Source organism: Phascolarctos cinereus, unplaced genomic scaffold (assembly GCF_003287225.1).
Source record: "Phascolarctos cinereus isolate Bilbo 61053 unplaced genomic scaffold, phaCin_HiC Scaffold_4;HRSCAF=312, whole genome shotgun sequence".
Classification (NCBI taxonomy): domain Eukaryota; kingdom Metazoa; phylum Chordata; class Mammalia; order Diprotodontia; family Phascolarctidae; genus Phascolarctos; species Phascolarctos cinereus.
Genome location: NW_027555847.1, coordinates 723,346,327 through 723,364,838, shown reverse-complemented (window position 1 = coordinate 723,364,838; position 18,512 = coordinate 723,346,327). Strand labels below are relative to the sequence as shown.

Sequence of the window (18,512 nt, the reverse complement as noted above, 5' to 3'; positions counted from 1 at the left end):
TGTTCTGGGCCTCAATTTGCTCATCTGAGGATGGGGATAATAACATTTGGCATAACCATCCCACCAGGTTGTTGTGAGGTTCAAATGAGGGAGAAAGTATGGAATCACATGGCTGATCACTATGTCTATTACTGATCATTATCTTTGCTAAGAAGAGCTCCAAGCACTTTCAAAACTGTGATTTGATGTACTCTTCCTCCCATCGGGCACTGGTTTGAACTCTAGGACTACATGAGGACAACCCTCTGATATCACCTGATCCAAGTTCTCCTCCTTACAAGATGAGGAAACTAAGGCCTCAAGTGGGGAAGTGACCTGTCCAAAGTCACACAGGGATTAAGGGGCAGAAAGTGCATCAGTGACCACTGTGTGTCTGGGGCATGTCCCTACGCAAGCTCTCCAGGCTTCCGTGTCCACACCTGTAAATGAGGGATGGAACCCGGTCTTTACTGGTCCTCTGGAGCTCTGATGTCTAAGGCGACACTATTATCAGTCAGACTGACAGGCACAAAATCAGTTTACCTGCGGATGGTGGGGAGAGATGGCCACAGCGATGGAGGACAAGGAGATGAGCCTCCTGAATGCTAGCAGAGAACAGAAATCAGAGCCCGCACATGGGATTACCTGTATGCATTTTTGGAAACAGGGCGTGGATCGAACTTAAAGAAGATGATACACATTGGGAAGGTCCCTGCAGCGGCTCCTTCTTGCAGACACGGTCAGTTCAGTCTGTGGGCAGAGGAACAAGAAGGGCTCTGTCATCCAGTGACCAACAACCCCGGGTCAGGTCAATGAGCACTTGGGATGCTCGGCGCTGGGCACACCTTCCAACTACACATTCGACCTCCCGTTACTCTTCATGCAACCACTTCAGCAAAGATGACTGGCCCTCCAAATGGCACTGGACCTGAGCATGACGTGCTCCAGGAGCCAGTCACCATTTTACTTTATTAAATTGATTCAACCAATATTTTATCAAATGCCTCCTAGGTGCAAGTAGGGATACAAAAATGGAAACACTGCTTGCCCTCAAGGAGCTTACATTCTACCAAGGGAAACAAGGGGATTTTCCTCCAGCTTAAATCTATATACATAAGAAAATTCATTGGTGCAAAGAACTTACCCATCTGTAAGCAGTCTAAGTATTTACCTGAGGCCTAGAGGGCTGTAGTGGACAGAGCGCCAGGCCTGGAGTCAGGAAGATCTGAGTTCAAATCTGGCCTCAGACACTTACTAGCTGTGACACCTTGGGCCAGTCACTTCACCCTGTTTGCCTCAGTTTCTTCAACTGTAAAATGAACTGGAGAAGGAAATGATAAACTGTTCCAGTATCATTGCCAAGAAAACCCCAAATGGGGTCACAAAGAGTTGGACATGACTGAAAAATGGCTGACCACCATCACCACCACCAACATAAAGAAAGCCAGGGAGGTCAGCAGTCGGGGCAGAGGAGGGAGGGCATAGGGCACAAACAGAGTATGCCGAGAGAGGGAGAGGTGGAGCTTCCTGTTTATGGAACAGCCAGGAAGCCACCATCACTGGATGGAAGAGGACTTGTTGGGGAGTAATGTGTGAGAATGCTAGAAAGGTAGGAGGGGGCTAGTTTATAAGCACACGTGTGTGCATGCGCACGCGCGCACACACACACACAAATTACAGTTACCATATGTAAAATGTCACAGCTAAGAACTGATTTTGGACGTTGTACACAGAGGCCAACTGGCCAGGTCCTTCTGCTATCAATTCTAAGCCCTTGTTTGGCTTCCTCAGTTTATTAGGGTTTTTATTGCCTGTCAGGAAGAAAAAGCCAAGCTTAAATTTCATAAATACGTGTGAAGCCCACTGTCCTTCATTTGTAGAAGGATCTGGTCGTTTCCCATTTTAATTGTCTTCTTCAGGTAGGAGTTCTAAGCTACAAGCCAATCAGTCCTCTCCAAAGACTTACAAGCAGAATCCTAATTACTAAATTTACTCAATGCTTCTTCTTAGTCAACATTCATTTATAAGACACCTGTCAAACGAGGATGAATGCCCTAACAGATTGTCACTCCTTTTGCACTGGGATCTGAAGCAAGTCAATAATTAGCAGAGTCACAAAAGTGATGAGCGTCTTATGAAGAAGTGTATTTCATCATCCTCTCTGGCCCACAATTCATCTGCAATGGATCTTACCATCTTGCAGCCTCTACCCAGAGCTAAGCTAGGCATGTTGCAAGTTTCCCTAAGGCCTGCCCCCTCCAAGGTGCCTGATCCACAGCTGTTCTGGGATATCTTGGTGAGATAGGACAGCAATCAAAGCCCCCATCAAGGTTACGAAGGCTCGGCTGCTGCTGTCCCTTCCAAGCCTTCTAACTAGCATTGACCTTACTGGCTCCCAAGATGGTACTATTTCTCAGAGTGAACGCACTGTGCCCTTCCTGCGGGCTCCACTTCACCTGGCACTCAGGATCCTACTCCTCAGGTCAGCAAGCAGGGTGGGCAGAGTGGGACTGTGCTTCCAGTGGCCAGTGACCTGGGTTCTCTACATCTCTACCCATCTCTACGGGAACTGCTGGGCACCCTTGGCTTTGGGAATAAGACTGCCAGGTATCTGACACCCACCTCAAATACACACTACGCCTTTGCAATAAAACTGACTGGCTATTAACCCCAAATTGTTCACGCTCTTCTTTCCTGGCAATCCTTGAGCTGACCAAGGCCCTTTAAGCAGGGCTGACGAAGCCCACAGGAAGGTGCCGGGCTGGGGCTGATGCTCCACGTCAGGGCCAGCTGACTGGGGAGGGGCAGGCCTGACGCAAGCTGGCCGTGCACTCTGCAAGGCTGACCCCCCCCCCAGTGGGGGCAAACATACCTTACACAAAAAGTGCCACCACCACCTGCCTGCCCCCAAAGTCACAGGAGCTGCATCAGGGCTTGGCAGCGGCAACAAGACAGTGCGTCTAGCTGTCCAGTTTTATGGCCTCTGTCTGTCCTGCTACACTCAAGCTCTGGTCCTTTCAGACCTCCTAAAGTCACCACGTGGGCCTCAGCAACCGGTGCCTGTCTTGAGAGTCTCAGAATCTCAAAGGCAGGAGAGCATTTGCCTATCTGAAGCAGGAATCCCCGCCCACGATAAATATCCCCCCAGACTGGCTGCCCTGCTTCCCCTTGAAGATGCCTAGAGCCTTTCAAGCCCACGGGAACACCCAGCACCGTTCTGATCCAACCACCACCTGTCTTGGCATCAGCATTTGCTACTCTTGATGGCAAACCCCAAACAACAGATGAACGGACAGGCTGATAGCGACAGGCACATCTGTGGTGCGGAATGTGTCCCAAGAGAGTTTGAGCCTGCCTTCTCCATGTGGTTACACACACTCAGGAAGCACCTCCTGTTTCTTAGTGTTCCGATCCATGGCTTATTTCAGAATCTAAATGAGACTTTCAGGATTTTCTGCATTTGAGTTCCAAGAGAATGCCGACATTTTCCACCACATTTAACACTATTTTGCTCCTACCATCAAAACTAGAGCTGCAATTGCCGCATTTATACAGATTTCAAATGAACAGCCTACCACTAGCTACTTGCTCTGTCAAGCCACGGATCAGCACGACAGCAAGCTGATTGTCAGGGCCACGGAAAGCCAATTCTAGCTCCGAAGACATTAATGCCAGACAAAAGTCGTCCTCTAAGGCTGCAGGTGAAAAAAATGTGAGATGGAGAAAACTGAGACCCTTCGATGTGCACACTCTTCTTCTCCCATTCTCGTCCCCTCCAAAGCCCTTGACGTTGCCCCTACTCTTCCAACCTTCCCTGGCTTGGACAATGAGGCAGCCCTTCTCCTTGCCAAGGCCAATCACCCTGCATGTGCATCTCCTCCAGCAGACTGGGAGCTCTCTCTGTCTCTATCTATCATCTCTAACCTCTCCTCATCCACTGGGTCTTCCCCTACTACCTTCAAATAGGCCCAAGTGCCCTTCATCGCCAGGCCTGGCCAATCTCTCAAGCTGCCATCCTACATTCCTCCTCTCTTTCTCAGCCAAACATCCTAGAAACAATCTGTCCAGATCTGCTATCTCCACACGCTCCTTTTATTCACTCCTCAGCCCTTTTCAATCTGCCTTTCAACCTCATAATTTCCCTGAAATTGCCTTCTCCAAAGTCACCAATGATTTTTGCCAAATCTGCTGAGGTCTTTTCCAATCCTCATCCTTCTTGACCTTTCTGCGGCAAGTGACAATATTGACTACCTTCTCCTTCTGGATACTTTAGCTCAGGCCTGCACAACCTACAGCCCTCAGGCCACAAGCGGCTCACCAGAGGATTTTGAGTGGCTTGCAAAAAATGGAGGGTTGAGGGGCAGCTAGGTGGCTCAGTGGATAGAGCACTGGTCCTGGATTCAGGAGGACCTGAATTCAAATCTGGCCTCAGACCAAACACTTGACACTTACTAGCTGTGTGACCCTGGGCAAGTCACTTAACCCCAACTGCCTAAAAATTAAATTTTTTTTTTTAAAAACTGAAGGGTTGTCACTGCACACTCTCCAGCTTGTTACATGACCCTCAGTAACCACCCATCATCAGTCTGTCTCTAGTCTAACCTATCTGTGGCCTGAAGAAGTTTAGCCTATTTTAAATTTGGCCCCTGCCTCCTGACAAGTTGTGCAGGTCTGCTCTTGCTTCTCTGGGATTTCATGACACTTTCTCCACCCTGATTCTCTGGCCCATCTGATCTCTCCTCAGCCTCCTTTGCTGGTTTATCACCTAGATCATATTCCCCAAGTGTGGGTGTTACCCAAGCCTTTGTCACAGGCTCGTTCGCGCTCGCTCTCTCTCTCTCTCTCTCTCTCTCTCTCTCTCTCTCTCTCTCTCTCTCTCTCTCTCTCTCTCTCTCCCCTCCTCCCTCCCTCCCCCCTCTCTTTTCCCCTCCCTTTCCCTCTATCTCTATCTCTCTCTCCTCTCATCAGTTCCAATGGATTCAATGATCATTTCTATGCCAGCAACTCCTAGTTTCAGCCTCCAATGGGTTCCAATATTATATCACCAACTGCTCATTGGACATTTCACACTGGATGTCTCAGAGACTTCTCCAACTTACTTTGTCTAAAGGAGAACTCATTCTCTATCTGTCCAAAGCATCTTCTCTCCAAACTTGTCTGGTTCTACTGCAGGCACTCCCCTTCTTCCAGGCACCTAGCTTTGCAGCCTTGACATGGCCAACTCCTCCCCCTCCCCCACCCCACACAGCCAGTCAGTTGCCAAATTGTGTCATTTCTCTCTCTACATTTCTTGCATCTGATCACACAGCTCCTATCTTAGCTCAAGCCTCCCCAAGTGGTCTCCTTGTCTTAAGCATCTCCCCACTTTAGTCCACCTTCCACATCACAACCAAAGTGATTCTTTTTAGACACAGATCTGACCATGTCACTCCTCTTCTCAGTAAATTCCAGTGGCTCCCTATTGCCTCAAGAATCAAATCGAAACTCTTCTCTTCAGCTTTCAAAGCCTTCCCAACCTGACTGAGCCCTACCTATCTTTCCAGCCTCGCTGTGCATTCTTGCCCTTCCTTCACTTCAGTCCAATGAAACGGGCTTTCACTTGGTCCCTCAGACAGGGCATGCCCCCTCCCCCACCTCCAATGTGCTCTGCCATGCTGGGGATGCCTCCCCTCCCCCTCCACTTCCCAGCTCAAACAGCACCCATTCTGAAGGCTCCCTGACCCATCCCACTGCCTAGGACATTCCCTCCCCCCAAATACTTCATCTTTAATTACCTTGTATTCATTCTCTTGCTATTTATTCTGCATATGATTACATACGTCCTTGCTGTCTCCTTCATTAGAATGTTAAGGTCCTTGCTAGTAGGGACTGTTTGATTTATTGTAATTGTGTCCCCAGCTCCCAGCACAGAGCCTGAAACATGGTAGTCACTTAATAAATGCTTGGTGATTGATTGGCTGACTGAACCAAAATATTCAATTCCTCTGTTGGTGGGCAATGATGTATTGGTTTTTAGGGATTTGTTTTTAAAGATACCTTTCAACCTGTTCATACGAGAGAGAGGAAAAAAGACTTTCTTTCTTAAAATTCCTTTGGGAAGAAGTTAAAATAACTCCAAATAATTCTTTGAAATTAACAAAGGAGATGAGAGGAAAGCAGGTGAAGGAAGTCAAGGGGATGACAAAAAATCTGACTATTGGATCTAAGCTTAAAGCTGAGGTCAAGTTCCAAACCAGAGCCTTCATGCCAACCTCCTGGCCTGGCTCTGCTTCCAAGGATTTCCCTGCCACCTGGAAGAACTACCACCCTGGCTACAGAGGGACCGAGAGGCAGGCACCACCTGTGATGAGTCAGCACACCCTTTGGTGATTTGTACGAGGGTACTATTTGTGGCAACCGATGAGACTTGGAGAGCAAACATCAGAACCCACTCCCACAGTTCCAGATCACCCCAGGATGTCCAGGATGGTGGCACTTAGCCCATCTTCTTTTAAGTTGCTGCATCTGACCCTCCTCTGAGCAGGAACCCCACTCCCACCCTGGGGTCCTCTGCTTCTATGGAGGCGCCATATTGAGGTGCCTCCAGACCCTCTACAATGCCCTCTGGCCATCTTCCTTCCTGCCATGCTACAAGCATGCTCCCCTCTTCCTATACCCCACAACTCCCTCCACTGTTGTGGTAACATAAACCAAATCAACGCTGTCATTACTAGAAGGGATGTGCCAATAAATGACCATCTCAGGAACACCCCAAACCCAAGCACTGCTCCACCTTCCCTCCTTGCTCACTTTTCCCTACGTGTGTCATCTTCCCTTGTGTGAATATAAGCTCCCTGAGGACAGGGGCCATCTTGCTTTTTTGTATTGGTATTCCCAGAGCCTGGCTTGGTGCCTGGCACATAATAAACCTTCATTCATTCATTCACATCCAAAGAATCAGAATATGAGTTTGCCAGAGTCTCCTGTGGTCCCAGAGGAAGTGAAGGTATTTCCAGAACTTTCTGCCATTGCAGAGCCAGCCGGGATGGCTTTAGAGCTTACCAAGGAACGATTTAATTTCATGAGCTGAACCAGATCTTTCCACAGAGAACAGCACTTGAGTGCAGTGCTCAAGAAAAGGCCACACTCTGCTTAAAGGCATTTGGAGAGGGATTCTGATGAAAGCACACCTGAGTTAAGTATCACCATGGGTGCAAACAGGCACACTTTCATTAAAGAGAAAAAAAAATCTGACATAGCATCTACTCTGTGCTCTGGTGCCTTCAGCAAAACGGAAGGTTTGGGGACATTTTTAATTACCCATGACATTGAATAGGTCACATTACTGACCACCTGCCATGGTGTGGTGAGCGAAGCTTATGTATGTGTGTGAGGTGGGCCAAGGGATGGGGGAGCTCTCTCCATCACCATTCATAAAGCAGCTAGGTGGCACAGTGCATGGAGCGCACAGCCTGGAGTCAGGAAGATGAGTCTTCCTAAGTTCAAATCTGGCCTCAGACGCTTACTAGCTGTGTGACCCTGGGCAAGTCACTTCACCCTGTTTGCCTCAGTTTCTTCATCTGTAAAACAAGCTGGAGAAGGAAATGGCAAACCTCTCTAGTATCTTTGCCAAGAAAACTCCAAATGGGGTCACAGAGAGTCCGACATGACTGAAATGACTGAATAGTAACAACAATTGAGCCCTCGTCATCATACGGTGAGTGAAGCTTACATATGTGTATGTGGGGGTGGGGGTGGAGGGGAGCTCTCTCCATTGTCATTCATAAACGTAATGCATGAGAAGCGAGGAGCTCAAACCTGCCCAGTCAGCACAGCCGTGCAGAAGGACTTCTACTTGATGAGACAGGCATAGGAGCCTATCGGCGACAGAACTTCCTGGACCACCAGTCCTGGATCCAGTCCATCACAGTCAGACTCATCCAGGGAGGCTGCTCCCGAAGGAGAGGCCAGCTATCATCAACAAATGCCAGCCAACTGCCCCTCGCAGGACAGGAAAGCCAGACTGGCCAAAGCATCAAGGCTCCCTGAGCAAAAGACAGGAGGCAAGCTTGGCTGAGGAAGCCCAACCAACCATCAGCCCTCCTCACACCCACACGGAGGCAGCCTAAGACCTTCAACCCAAGGGCCTTTCGAAGAGCCATGCTTCCCGCCCAGCACCCTCAGGCATCTCACTGGGAAACAATCTCCACGGGGGCTCGGCCTAGCAACTGCTTCGCATGCCCAGAACTGGGTGTTCTCGCCACCAGAGACCTCGGCCCTGCTCAGAACCAGAAATGGAGCAATAACGCTAAAGAAGAGGCAACACCATCTGCCTTGCCACTGTACCTCAAGGACCATGGGATCTTTCCACCAGATTTGCAGATAAAACCTTCCCTATAGATTGTCTCCCTTATTAGAATGGGAGCTCCTAGACAGCAGGGACTGGATTACATTTCTGCTTGTGTCTCTAGCACTTAGCATGGTGCCTAGCACAAAGTAAGCATGTAAAAATGCTTTGTTCATTTATTAATCCATCCATTGATCCATCTATTAATCTATTCATCCATCCACCCATTTATGATATGGTAACTGCCATGGGCCTGACAAATAGTAACATTTCTTCATAAAGCAGCACTTTTTCTTGGTAAAGAAAATTACCACGCAGTGGATAGAGTACCAGCCCTAGAGTCAGGGGAACCTGAGTTCAAATCCGGCCTCAGACACTTGACACTAGCTATGTGACCCTAGGCAAGTCACTTAACCCCAACTGCCTCAAAAAAAGGAAAATGACCATGAAAGAGTGTCATGGGCAACCAGCCCCCTGAGGGAAAAGGTCTTTTCTTCTTTGTAGTCTGTGACAGGGTCTAAGTTGAGGTCCAAGCCTATCTGGAGCCATTCTGGGAGGAAGATAGCTAATAGAACAGCTGATAGAATCAGGATCCCTCAACTAGCTAGCACAGAGACCAGAAACTAACAAGATGAAACTTAATAGAGGTAAATGAAAATTCCTAACCTTGGGTTCAAAAAATCAATGTTATAAACACAGGATTAGGGAGACATAATTAGACAGCAGTTTCATGTTAAAAAGATCCAGGGGTTTGGGTGGATTGCAAAGTCCAATATGTCAACAGTGTGATGGGGTAGACAAAAGGTTCATGTTCTCTTAGCAGTAACAGAATCAAATGAACCTTCGGGCCCACCACCCCTTTCTCCAAGGTCAGGGACCACCTGCTCCCCAAGGTCCACCTGGCCTTACCATCTTCCATGAAGCTGAGCACTCCTATACTTGTTTCTCCCCTCAATGAGAATGGGAGCTTACAGAGAGCAGAGGTTGCCTCACTTTCCTATTTGTATCTCTAGCACTTAGCATAGTACTTTGTACATAGAACTTAACATTTTCTTATTAATCCATTAGTCTCCACTTCATCAAGCAGGGCCTGAAATCTAGAAAATGCCACAGGGTAACATGTTGAAGATCTCAGTAGCCTCTATGAGGGGTAGTCCAAAGTTGGAAAGAATCCCAGGACTTAGAACCAGAGGGGGTCTTCAAGATGATCCAGTCTACACAAACTCACTCATTTTACTAGACCAGCACCTGACTAGATCCTGACTCTGGTTCTCCCTACCCTGAAGGTTTACTGGCTCAGCTGTATAACTTTCTTCTGGGGAATGAGCCTGTCACTGTTCCCACTTCCATATACCTGGACTCCTGGATTTCTTATCCTCACAAGCCTGACCACAGAGGGGCTTGGCTGGTGCACATTAGTGGCAAGGTATTTACATCCTCTTCCTCTTCCTCTCCAGGCTGGCTTAGGAACTACATATAGAAAACCCTCCCAATGGCCTAACGAGTTGTGGTGTATGAATGTAATGGATTACGACGGTGCTGTAAGAAACTACAAAAGAAGCTGATGGACACAGAGAAGCCTAGGAAGAGTTACGTGAACTGATACAAAGTGGAGTCAGCAAAGCCAACACAGGAACACAATGACTACAACGATATAACAGACAAAACCACTGCCATCAAATAGTCAAAAGTGAATGGGGAAAGATTATGAAGACTAAGCCTGGCCCCAAAGGAGAAACAGGAGAAGATGCTTCCCCTCACTCCTTTGCAGAAACGGAAGGTATGTGAATGTGGAACATTGCCCACATTTAAAATTTTTTTCAATGTATAGATTGTTTTTTCTAATTGCTTTTTCTTTTAAAAATATTCTTTGTTATATGGGATGGTTCTCTAGGAGGGAAAAGGATACAGGGGAAAATCAGGGTAATATAAGGCCAAAAGCTATCAATAAAAGACATTTATAGACAAGTAGGTATGGGCATAAGGGATATGAAGAGACCTCTCCTAGTCCTTGGGTACTGCCCTCTCCCCTGGTTAGTAGGATGGAAGGTCTAGGGGAGGCCTGAATGGTTTGTTCGTGTGGCCTGGCTGGTGCCTCCTGACTCCTCTGGGGCTGATGTGTATGTAACCCCGGCTGCACCTCTGGGGAAGGAAGCCAGGAGCCCATGTGTCATGTCTTTGCTCCCCAGTATGTCTCCAGGTAGCCTACAGCTGCAGCCCGGGCTATTCTGCAGTCTATCTACATGCAAAGTGTGTGTAAGGGGGATCTGAGGGATGTTATATCCTGCACATTATGTCTGAAACCCGAGTATTTGACCCTCAAAGGCTGTTTTCATACAAGCTATACTTGGAGAACTGGATACAGCAGGTGGGGATAACAAGGATCACAGAAGAAGAAGCATTTCTGGAATCCCCGAACCCCCAACCTGACAGGAGCCTAAAAGGTCACTTACATCTACCAAGAACTCAAAGGACTTCCTTCTGCCACCAACCCAAGGAGGGTCATCAGGGACTCCCTCCCTCCAGAGGTGGCCCATCCCACTTCAAAACAGGCTCTGAGGGGTGGGGAATTTCACTTTATACTGAACTTCAAGGGTGACATTCACACTTTGAAAGCACCCTCCATCTCGCAGCCTTTCCCTTTCACTGGATGGCTTCTTCCAGAACCTCCACTTAAGGAGGGCAGCCAGGCCAACTGCGTCTTCACTTCTCAGCAGGCTGCATGCAGGACTTCTCTACCATGCCCCATCTCTGGGGACCCTTCCCCCCTCTCCTTTCCAGCTTCCTTTTACTTGCTGTCTTCCCCCACTAGAATGCCACTTTCTTGAGGGCAGGCTGGGACAGTCTTTCTTTCTATTTTTATTGTCATTCCCAGCACTTAGCACAGGGCCCAGCACACAGCAAGCACTGAATAAACTGTTTGCAAAATCACAACTGACTGAATCAAAACCTACCTTTCTGCAATTTCCACCCATCCTAAGACGCCCAGTTCTGCCCTCATTATTGGGTGCCTGGGATGCCAGAATCCATGACAAAGAGAGCAGGGAATGGGGCAGGGAAAGAGGGGCTTCAGGCAATCCGACATGGGAGGTCAGGCAGCCTTAATGACTATCGGACTTCCCCCTTACTTGGCAATGGTCAAGGATGGCCCCCAAAGAACTCTTCTTCACTGTCTTAATTAGATCACACTCTCGCTGGCTCTGAAACAGGCTGGTTCCTTACACTGTTTCCTTTCAGTGGGAGTTTTCAAAATGCTTAAAAGAAATCTATGATTTGATAGTCATGGAGCTAGGCAAAACTCAACCACCTCCACAAGCCTCTCTAGAGACACTATCTCAGGAACACCGCCAACTGCCCGATGGAGGACTCTCGGGCAACATTAATGATGAAACCAATGACTTTTAGGTTTATAAATCATTTTCCTCCCAAATATTCTGGGGGAGGAGTTAGATTGTGTGGGAATATTATTATTTCCATTTTACAGATGGGAAAATTGAGGCTCTGAGGTACACACACACAGTGCCAGAGGTAGGCTGAGAACTCAAGGCATCTGACTCCCACTTCAGGAAGCCAGAGGAAGGAGAAAAGGGCCCTCTCGGTGTTGAAGCTGTGCAGACACTTTCCACTCAAACCAAGTCCTCTCCATCTCACTTTTTTCCTCTCCCTTGAACTCTCCCAAGGTTTGGCCTGGGTGCTCTCTTGGTCCCATTCTTCCACCTGGATTTCTTTTCTACCCTGATTCCTGACATGAGGGAGGCAAGTTTCTATTTCTCCCTTGCTTGCTATTTCCAAAATGCCCACCTCCCATCTTCAGGTTTTCTAAGGACTTTACTACCAGTAAGATACACTGTGCCTCCTACATCTCGATTTTCCCCACTGTGGTTTTGATATATGGCAGGTCAGCATTAAAAATTCAATGAGAATTTGGGGAAGTTTTGCAGAAGCTGCACACAACATGTGAAGGCCGGCAGACCACACAGAGCCTATGACCAAATAACCCCAATTTTACAAGAAGGTACTAAGAAAAAGAAAAAATCAGCTCTGGTATGAAGGGAGGGCCAGAACATTTTACACTGATGTTCCAGGTGTGGGGGAGGTGCTATGCCCCTAATTCCCACGATGCAGAAGGCATAACTGTGGAAAGGGAGCCTCCCTTCCAAGATTATCTGCAGTTAACCTGGACATATCTTGTTTGTGGGCAGCTAGGGGGCTCAGCCTGGTGCCTGGCACACAGTAGGCACAAATTAGTCCTTTTGGCTACCATACCACACTACTGATACATTACAAACACTAAAAACAAACAAATAAAACCCCCCCAGTTCCACTTTAAAAAAAAAAAAAGCACCAGTTCCTTCCCCTTCCCCTCCCCAAGTGCTTTCCCACAAAAACTATTGTCTGACCCCATCTCTCCCATCTTGTACCTGTGACATCGAGTTTTTTGAACCCAAGGATGGGACTTCCCATTTATCCCTGCTAGATTTCATCCCTTAAGCTTCAACCTCCCTTTCAGCCTAGGAAGATCCTTTTTTTTTGGAAATTTCCATTTATTGTAGTTTACAAAGTCTCAGAGCTGAAAGGGACCTCAGAGGTCATTTTCATTTAATTTAATACAGAAGACCTCCTAAGATTGGAAACTCCCTCTTTTCCTGAGGCAATTCATTCCATTTTGGGATCTTTCTACAAGGCACCTCAATTCCTTTATCAAAAGTCCACAGTGTAGTCCCAGCCCCCTCCCTCACTGAAATCCAATTCACTTGCATGTCATGGTGTCACCCCTCTGATGTCCTGGTGCTCTTTGAGAACAAAGGACAAACAGCAAGCAGTGTGGTCCATTCAGCCATCTTTTCCAAGGTAACATACTCCTAGTTTTAGATTAGAAGCCATCAGAAAGAAGATCCACTTAAGAAACACCTCTGTTAGACTCCCTCTGTTCCACAAATGGCTATCTGCACACAACTCACAGCACTTGCAGTGTTTCCAAGGAGGGCTGTGCCTGACTACAATGTTCACTGCCTTCACTTGCTAGGCTTCCGACAGGGAATCTGATGTGTTTATGACTCTTTCATATTTTAGCTTCCTGGAAAGCCCACCACTCTCAATCAAATTCCATTATCCCATATCTGTTTCAAATTTCATTTTCCTTTTATGTGCCCGTCCTGCCCACTCTCCTTCAGTTCACCATAAAACAGCTACACTGCTGGATGACTTCCTGTAGCTAGATTGCTCCGTATCACGTCTGACCTAGTATTGGAAAGTCTGAAAATATCTCAGGATGCCTCGATGGGGATGGCACTGGGAAAAGGCCACGGAGATAATGCTGAGCTGATGAAGTCTGAATTGGGGGAGGACAGGTGGGAGAAGTACAAGAGGATGGGAGGGGATTCTCTTGGGCAAAGTGGCTTTCTTAGAAAAATCCTTGGGTTAATGCAGAGAATTCAAGATCTTAACTGTGCTTACTGTATGGTGATTGTGAAAAGGCCCCTGATCTGGCAAAGTAAAATGCTGCTTTGCTAGCTCTTTTTTCAAAAGGCTGTTCACAATATCTAGCATTTACATAGCGATTTCAGGTTTGCAGCGTGCTTTACAAATGGCATCTCATTTTATCCTCTGAACAACTCTGGAAGGTAGGCACTATTATTTTTGTTGAGTCGTTCAGTCCAGTCTGACTCTGTGTGCCCGGTGGACTATAGGACGCCATTACTGTCCGTGACGTTTTCTTGGCAAAGATACTAGAGGGTTTGCCATTTTCTTCTCCAGTAGATTAAGGCAAACAGGGGTTAAGTGACTTACCCAGGGTCACACAGCTATTAAGTGTCTGAGGTCATATTTGAACTCAGGGCTTCCTGACTCGAGGCCTAGCACCCTAGCTGCCTCCGTTTTAGAGATTAGAAAACTGAGGCAGACAGAGATTAGTCGGCCAGGGTCACCCAGCTAGGCAGTATCTGTGACTGGATTTGAACTCTTAATAACACCAGGTCCAGAGCTCTAACCACTGTGCCACAGAGTGCCTCTAACCATACATTAAAATCGTTCAAGATACCTTGAAAGATAGAACAACTACCTTCTGATCAGAAACACAAGCTGAAGCATAAAACTGGGAGAGAGACGTATGCTTGCCCAATGTGCTCATCAATGTGCTGGCAGAGACCCAGTTCAGAGGACGAGGTGATAGGGATTCCCTCTGGAGAACGAGGTCCTCCAAATGCTACTGACTGTGTTGGCTGTGATGGCTCGGGAGAGTCTGGATTGATCATCCACACAGAAAGGCAAGTGTGTGAAGAACACCAACTGACAAGATCTTATTGCCACAGATGCTGGGGGAGGGGGGGTGGTCTTCTGCCTGCCTCAGTCTCTCTCCACTCCAGTACAGCCTCCATCCATCCACTAAAGCAATTTCCCTAAAGTGACCGTGTCACCTCCTACTCAACACATTTCAGTGGTTCCCCATTGTCTCCAGGAGCTCTGGTTGGCCCTCAAAGCCCTTCACAACCAGCCCTCTCCACCTTTCCTGTTTTCATACATTTTATGTCCTCCCACACACTTGTTGATCCAGTGACGTGTCTCTAAACAAGACCCTCCCTCTAGACATCCAGGCATTCTCACTGGCTGGCCTTCATTCCTGGAAGGCTCTCCCAGATCATCTCTGCCTTCCAGCTTCCCTGGCTTCCTTCAAGTCCCAGTGAAAATGTTACCTCCTACCAAAAGCCCTTCCTGATCCCCCTTAATGTTAGTGTGGATTATATTCAACTTACCCTGTATATAGCTGGTTCGTACATATCTGCTTATTGTCTCCACCATTAGACTGGGAGCTCTCCAAGGGCAGGGACTGTCTTTTCCCTTTCTTTGCATCGCTACCATTTAGCATAGTGCCTGACACACAATGGGTGCTTAATAAATACTCACTGAATGACCAACACACGAATGTATCTACACACATGTAAATCTGATATGAAGAGTCCAGATAAACCTCCATTGGGAGGTAGCAAAGACATCCTACAGCAGGTCGGGTGGGTGTCGCCCCATCCATCGATGACTGGCATAAGGTGGGCTGATATGAACGGGCTGTACTCTGCCTCACTGGCGAGAGCTCCCAGATTAGTGAGACAACAGATCGATCCACCGGGGGACTGAGAATGAGCTTGTGTCTATGAGCTGAAATGGACCAGCTCTCCAGGTCATTGGTGGTCCAGAACTTGCATCGTATTGTTATCCGTCACTTGCTTAGGCAAAGAGTGATTTGATGAAACTCTGATGAAAATGTTAACTAATTGACCTCTGGAGCCTTGTGGGTGGAGCCTTCTTTCTGCCTTCTGATGGAAGAAGAAAGGGGGAAGGAAACGTGTTTGTATTAGTTAAGTGCCTCTTATGTGCCAGACACTATACGAACTGCTGTAAAACCAGAAGGGAGAGTAAGGATAGGTGATCTTTTTGTTTCATAGATGAAGATGAGAGAGATTAAATGATTGATCCCAGGTCATAAAGAAGACGCAGCAGACGCCAGATTTGAACCTAGGTGCTCAAGGCCCTAAGACAGCGCTCTTTCTATTACTTGCCCAGAGGCATGAGACTAGTAAGTACTAAAGCCAGGCCTCAGAGGCAGCTTTCCTCAACAGACTGCTGCTCTTTCCTGTATAAATTAGGAGCAAGATTTGTTTTAGAGGTCAAAAGGGGCACTGCTGAATGGAAGCTGCTCTGAAGCTCAGTCAGAAGAGAGCCATGCCCAGGTGTTGAGGGACTCCGGGAAGCCTGGACTCCATCACACTGGGCTTCAATGGTCTGAAAGCAGTCTCTTCCTTGACCAAACACCCTCTCAGGGCCCAGGGGCTCTGATGAGAGAAGCAAAGGGAGGCTAAATCTCAGACTTAGCTCAATAAGAGTCTTCCTTCCTTGGATACGCCTTACAGAGTTTGAGAAAGGGGCCAGGGGCTGGTTAAGAGCTCTGACAGAATTCCTATGGAATGGCAGAGACAGGGAAGAGAACGAGACTTTGCAAAGGTCTGGTACTTTAATGCAAACCCCTAGAAGCCATTATGGGAAAGTCCCATTTATGTGTGATGCTATTTTAATGGAAATGCCAGTTTTGGCAAATGAAGGGGAGCTGTAAAGAAGATTAGAAGGATGCTCAGGAGCCTTTTATAGGCTGTTTTATGGAGATTTTGTGTATCCTAATTCATTAATAAAGGGAAGAGGAGGAACACTGGCTTATTTTATCTGCCATCATTATTCAAGTAGACTGGAACATTTCCCCAGTACAGTATGGCGGGAAGAAGCAATGTTACATCGTTAGGATAGCAGTGACATGGAAGCGTGAAGACCTGGGTTCTAGTCCTGGCTCTCTTCTTGGGCAGCCACGTGACCTTGGACAGTCACTTCTCCTCTTGGGGCTCAGTGCCTTCCTTTGTAAAACAAGGGGGTCAGCCTAAACCACCTTAGAGGTCTCTGTTTAGGTCTACCCTTCAAGGACTCTGTGATTCAAAATCTTCTGGTAAATGCACAATATCCATTCCCCCAGAAAATGCATTTGTAAGGAATGAGAACCTAGATAAAACTTGTTTCCATGGGGTACGAGAGAAAGAGTACTGGGCTCGGGGCCACAGGACCTGAGTTCGAACCTCCAGCGTGGTCTCTTACCTGGGTCAGTCCCTTCCTCCCTCCAGGCCTCCCTCAGTTTTCTCACCCGTAAAATGGGGTGGGAGGGAGGGAATGGAGCAGATGAGATCTGAGGTTGTCCCGCAACAGCAGGACCTTATTTATGCAAAGAATCATGAGGCCACAGAAGGAATATGACCAAGCTAAGTTGCTGGTTTTGTTTGCATAGCAGGTGTGCAGTGAGGTACAGCAAATCAATGCCCTGATTCATTAAATACACTATTTAAATAGGGGCAAGTAGAGTTTACCAATACACTTTATAATCAGCAGAGCAGCTAGGAAAATCACACTGAGAAAGAAGAGCCCCCCACCCCCCACACACTTGGTCAGGCCAAAGCTGTTCTATGGATCTCCACATTGTCTTAGACACGATTTTGAGAGGCTGTCAACATGAAGGCACAATTCTGTCATTATTAAGATGAAACAGGGCAGCTAGGTGGCACAGTGGATAGAGTACTGGCCCTAGATTCAGGAGGACCTGAGTTCAAATGCAGCCTCAGACACATAAGACTTCCTAGCTGCATGACTCTGGGCAAGTCACTTAACCCCAATTGCCTCACTAAAAAAATAAATAAATTTTTAAAAAAAAGACGAAACAAAGACTGAATTAAAATTTGGCTTCTGTGTTCTCGTGCAGTGGAGGGAGGATCTGGGTTGGAACCTCTCCTCTGTCTGGGTGACTGGGGGCCAATTACTCTGCCTCTCTGGGCCTCAGTTTCCTCATCTATAAAATTAAAATGTTGGACTGGATAATCTTGTAAACTACCTGCTGATCCTCAAGTCTCAGAGTAGATTAGATGAATTAAAAACAATGTGCACATTAAAAAGATACACAGAAGTAATGGAATCAATTACAATGTATTCTCATACAAAAAAAAATTGTTTTAGAATTAAACTAAATCTCCTATTTGGGGCAGCTAGGTGGCACAGTAGTAGATAGAGTGCTAGGCCCAGAAGCAAGAAGACTCATCTTCCTGAGTTCAAATCTGGCCTCAGACACTTACTAGCTGGGTGACCCTGGGCAAGTCACTTGTTTGCTTCAGTTTCCTCATCTGTAAAATAAGCTGGAGAAGGAAATAGCAAACCGGTCCAGTATATTTGCCAAGAAAGCCTCCAATGGGATCACAAAGAGTCAGAGAAGGCTGAAAAACAATTTTAGAACAACAACAAAATCTCCTATTTATACTCTGATACTTTGAAAGATTTATTTCATGAATGGGGGCATTCCCTTCCCTGCATCAGATTGCAACCCTTCCACATTTGTAAATATATATGTGTACACACACACACACACACACACACACACACACACACACACACACACACACACCACATTTCAGAAATACCACAGCTGAAAAACCCATCATCGGTCAGCTAACCTTGTCTTGGCTGGCCCATGAGTGACAGACACTCAGCCCACTGCTGGGCCTCTACCAGAGGGCCTTCTGGCTTGGTAGGATCTGTTGGCCTGGCCACTGGGGACTCTGTCACCCAAGGATACATTGGAGGAGCATTTCAGTCAAGGTTTTTATCTAGTGAATATGAAAAATAATACACT

General features: G+C 47.2%; 1 protein-coding gene across 3 annotated transcripts in view; it reads right to left on the bottom strand.

Annotated features, from left to right (window-relative positions):
* Positions 1-18,512, bottom strand: part of TANGO2 (transport and golgi organization 2 homolog) — a 178,149-nt gene that overhangs the window by 118,572 nt on the left and 41,065 nt on the right. For 2 of the 3 annotated variants that reach the window (XM_020996343.2, XM_020996344.2), the window contains exon 2: positions 625-729. The exons of the other annotated variant lie outside the window; for it this stretch is intronic. In XM_020996343.2, coding sequence (XP_020852002.1) covers positions 625-680 — 56 coding nt within the window. In that variant the 5' untranslated portion in view covers positions 681-729. The remainder of the gene's footprint in view (positions 1-624; positions 730-18,512) is intronic. 3 annotated transcript variants of the gene reach the window in all.